Consider the following 4,713-nt stretch of genomic DNA (forward strand, 5'->3'; position numbering starts at 1 on the left):
TAAATCATAGTAATAAGGACATAACAATATAAAATGGTATTTGTCTCCAATTTTGTTAAAATTATATTTCCGACATTTTCTTTGAGACCTTGTTATGTTTGAGTATCGACCCTTTTCTATTAACCGCTCATGTGAAGACATAAAGACACATGTTCTGAATTTACTCAATATTGTAGTAAAACTTTCTGGTAAACATTTTTCATAGTACTGAAGATAATTATAAAGGTTATATCTCGGCGAACTTAAACAGAATATAGTATTAGTAAATCATAATGAAACCACGTTACTCGAACTCATATTGCGTAACAAAGTTATCAATTTATTTTTAAGAAAGCATAACAACATTCATTTTAAAAAAAATTAAATACCAACGTAAAATGTCTTCCAAGCACTTATCATGCAGTACTCTCTAAGCATTGTGAAATAATAGTACATACAGTCACATCTGATTAATTTTAAACAGCATTGCAAACGTCCGATGACGGGATCGGTGAATAAATCATCTGATCAATAAACTCATTTTCCTATGAACGTCCAATTTACACAACCAGGTAGTTTAATTAGTGAATCAATACCTGTCTTAGTAGCAAATGACCGTTCCCTATAAGTCTTTAGTTTGGCACAAAATTGTAAACAGTTTCAAGTCATGATAAAGTGCTTTTTGTCAATCCCTTTTCGAATTGTTCTTTAATAATAATCCATCTGGTATTTATGAGGAAACGACGGACGTCCGCCTTAGTACGGGGTTAATCTAAGGGTTCAAGGCGAACAGGGTACTTTAACCTACGGATGGAAGTGGGTTTACCGTAGTTGATCTCCCACGCCGGGGGCTTCTCTTCCTCCATTCTTCTTCTTCGTTTCTCCATCTCTAACTTCAGTATGTCAGCTCGTCTCTCAGCGCGTAGACGAGATATTCCAGTGTTCATTAGCGTTGAATTTTCTAGAACAATTTGTGTTTCGTCACTCAAGTCATTTCTTAATTTCTTCCAAGGTACCCATTTCGTGTTTTCGGGTTCCAGTCTAAACCCTATAGAGTGGTAAGTTTGGGGCATTTCACACGGAAAGTGCCTACAGTGGTGTCTCCGTTTGGGAGTACCTATATCACACGACACAGCTCGGCGTCTGCGGCGCTTTTGTGCCGACTCCGGGGTAATAGGAAAGCGACCATACATATCATCCAGAGACCTTCCGGGAATCCCCCCTCTCCTTCGGTCACTCTCTATATTCTCCAGCTGTTTCTGTACAGTTTTGATGGATTTTTCTAGCCTCTCTGTTTGAAATTGACATTTTTGCTCAATGAACTGAAGAGTATTTTCCAGCTGTCTCTCCACTACTTTGTTCTGTTTTTTAACTTTCATAGCCGGATGTGGAATCACTAGCTGTCCACGGCGAATCGGACGTTTCCGCATGCTTCCACCATGGTCGCCCGTTGCTCGACTACTCCACACAGAGAATCTGGGCCTATTGATCCATTGTGCTCTCACTTCACGCCGCAACGAGGAAAACTTCAAGTGCAGTGGGCTCCGGAAACCTTTCTTTGCAGGCAGAGTATGTTTTTATCGTTGGGTATTTGTTCAATTCTATTCCCACATTTGACAGCCTTTCTTTCATTTGATAATTCTATTTGCCCAGCGACGTCATTTTTCCAGATCTGCAATCACACAACTCAGTATTATCGATAATGCAATATTTATATTGAGAGTTTTCATACATGTAATCAACGGTGTAAAGCGTTTATCTTGCAAGTGTTGAATTAAATAAATTCGATTAGTCTACCGCTTTCACTCACATTTGAATAAACTTCTCCCGATTCAATAGCAAAATAAAAAAGGTAATTCCTATAGGACATTCCTTTTGTGAAGTGAGCAAAAATAAACGAGAAAAACACAGACGATTGACATAATCGGAAAAAAGAAAGATCCTCACTTTTGAAATCCACCGCACGTGTCTCAATGCATGCACTTACTGAGATCAATGAAAACGGGTAACAACCCCCGATAAATCAGACACGTAAATCCTTCACTGAAAACTATGCATACTCAATAGACAAAGCAATCCATAAGTCGTTTTAAGGGTAGAATGATCAATATGATATTGGGGAAAATAAAGGAAATGAACAGAAAGGGACAATAACCGCGTCACGATATGCAACTTTGCCATAAATCACTGGCGATTAAGCTGTACATGTTTGTTTTTTAAATGTCAATACACTTTTCTGATGTCACACACTTCAGTGGGTATTAGCAGTCATTGTATTACGGACCAGAGAAGAATTATTATTTATATAACCATTACATTAATCGTTATCTAAGTGTACGGAGAGTAATACTGCTTCATATTTCTCTTTGTATATGGCAATAAACATTGTCTTCCTTATATTACACGTATATTGAGGCCTTTTGTAGGTAAGGGGGATATTTCTACAAGCTTGAATGTTATTACATGTACAGAGGTGGATGGATTCTAACAATTTTTTTTACTAATTATTACCAATCAGCTTAAAGCTTCAGTGGACTGTTAGAATTGAATTAACCAAAACTATTCATTCATATTTTTCCGTGAGTTACCTGCCTTTGACATTTGTGCGTTGACTGCGAATTTTAATAAATAATGATTCTGTAGAATTTTTCTTCATACGTGTATATGTGATTTGACTTTCTGGAGGTAATTCATAGGTTTTTCATAGTCTTCAATATCAAATTGATTAATAAAACAGTTGCTTGGGAGGAAAATATTTTTGAATATCTCTGTGAATTATTTTCAGTTAATGATACAAAGAATGTTGTAATCTAATGACAATTAAATCAATAATAAAATGTAGTTATTACATGTTTATATAAACGAATGTCTTCATGCTGTTTTCAATCAAATGAGTGTTCCATTGGATGAAGGGGATGATTTCATACCCTCATATATTTTCAAAAATAAACTTTACTTCTGGAATAACGAAAACTGAAAGAAACGTGATTTATTTCCTTCGCTGTCACTCTCTACAGACAAACAAAGACGAGATCGGTTGGGGTGCAATTCTTCTCAACACCACGAAAAACCCATATATAGTTCTAAACATATTTTACTGATATGGAATCAAATTTCTGACAACTTACTAGTTCGTCTCCTTCAATACGATAAGTGATTGTCATTCAAAGAAATTATCTCACAAAGTAGAATTGCACGTGTTGTACATGCACAGGGGATACAGAATAATTGTAAATTGTTTGAATCTGTCTTAAGATTGGACGATCTTATCATCAACACTGGGCAATAGGTAGAGTGTTGCCTAGTTATTTAGTTTGTTTAGTAGTGGAGTTTTAGTGCTAGTTTTAATTGTACTTTGTTCATTCATGTAATCATTCATTACCCGACCACAGGAAGAAACAGGTTCTCCCGAAACTTTGACAATTAATAGTATCGTTTTAAATACACTATAATATACAGTTATCGACTGGGTTCGAGGACAACAGCTGTTTTATTTGACCTGAGAACGGATCTGTTGTCCTCAGCCGCTGTTTTGTTTGACCCTCGAACGGATCTGTTGCCCAAAGCCGTAGGCTGAGGGCAACAGATCCGTCCGAGGGTCAAACAAAACAGCTGTTGTCCGAGGACATAGTCTATAACTGTTTTGTTATATACATGTACCTTCACTTTTAGAGGTTGCTTATTTACGAAACGCACATAAAGTGTAGTTTGTTGACCTCGAACTTTTAACAAGACAGTGTATTTGCGTACGTTTATAAACGTATCCACTAGTTTACAAGAAAACATACCCAATATCCGAATTCATAATCAATCAATATATTTTTCGTATTCCTGCTTAGCGTTTCATCTAATAAATTCTGTATTTCAACATCAGTTAAATCACTGAACCTCGCCATTGCATACAAAGCAGCAGACCGAGAATCACGTGACTTGCGTAGCCAATGGAAATAAGGCAGACTATTGCCCGGTCAACAGTTCATAAATTGTTCTGTATGTATCTGTATAATACTCAAAAAGATCTCACTGAGTGAGTATATATTATTGAGGAACTTGGTGTGTGGGCGTGGAGGTATTAGTCGGGCTGGTAACTTTCCTGCAGTGCTGACTTGAACTCCTCTGATTATGTGGTGTTTATAAGTGCCTCCGGAAGTGAATTCCAATCTAAAATTGTTCTTTATGTAAAAGAATTCTTATAAATGTTTGTAGAAGAGGAAATTACTTTTACTGCTTTAGAATGATATTGTCGTTGGATCCTTTGGTCTCTGTATGTGTATGTTGTTCTTCGTAATTGTTCTTCTGCTACCTCTTAAACGTATTACCATTATGTTTATTTATACATACAGTGTATATTATGTTCCCCTCTGGTATCTAAGAAAGTTGCATTGTTCCATATATGTACCTCTGACGATTTTTTTTGTATGTATTATATTTCTTGTACCTCATGTACCTTTTAACATGGTTTGAGCGAATAAATTGAATTGAATTGTGCATGGAGTCCGTGGGGACTGTTGATCGGTCAATAGACCATGAGTGTGAGAGTTGGTTTAACAGTTAAAATGTTGGTTCTAAATCGTATTAGTTTTATATTGGAAAGAAAATGAAGGTGTATAACGATGTTGTTTGTTTTAGTGCTCTCTCTCTCTCTCTCTCTCTCTCTCTCTCTCTCTCTCTCTCTCTCTCTCTCTCTCTCTCTCTCTCCTAGTTTTGAGATTGACCGTTTGTTCCGTGCACTTG

General features: G+C 36.5%; 1 protein-coding gene across 2 annotated transcripts; it reads right to left on the reverse strand.

The window, feature by feature from the left end:
- Window positions 1–298: 298 nt before the first annotated feature.
- Window positions 299–2,074, reverse strand: LOC125652706 (uncharacterized). Of its 2 annotated transcripts, none has more exons than XM_056165995.1 (2): window positions 1,927–2,074; window positions 299–1,651 (listed from the first exon to the last, which is right to left on the reverse strand). In XM_056165995.1, exon 2 carries the CDS (start codon window positions 1,407–1,409, stop codon window positions 747–749), a length of 663 nt encoding a protein of 220 aa, XP_056021970.1. In that variant the 5' UTR covers window positions 1,410–1,651; window positions 1,927–2,074; the 3' UTR covers window positions 299–746. The 2 variants fall into 2 exon arrangements, with proteins under 2 accessions (XP_056021970.1, XP_048738024.1); XM_048882067.2 differs by having other exon boundaries at window positions 1,790–2,038.
- Window positions 2,075–4,713: the final 2,639 nt, after the last annotated feature.

The sequence above is a fragment of the Ostrea edulis genome, chromosome 5 (genome assembly GCF_947568905.1).
Source record: "Ostrea edulis chromosome 5, xbOstEdul1.1, whole genome shotgun sequence".
Classification (NCBI taxonomy): Eukaryota; Metazoa; Mollusca; class Bivalvia; order Ostreida; family Ostreidae; genus Ostrea; species Ostrea edulis.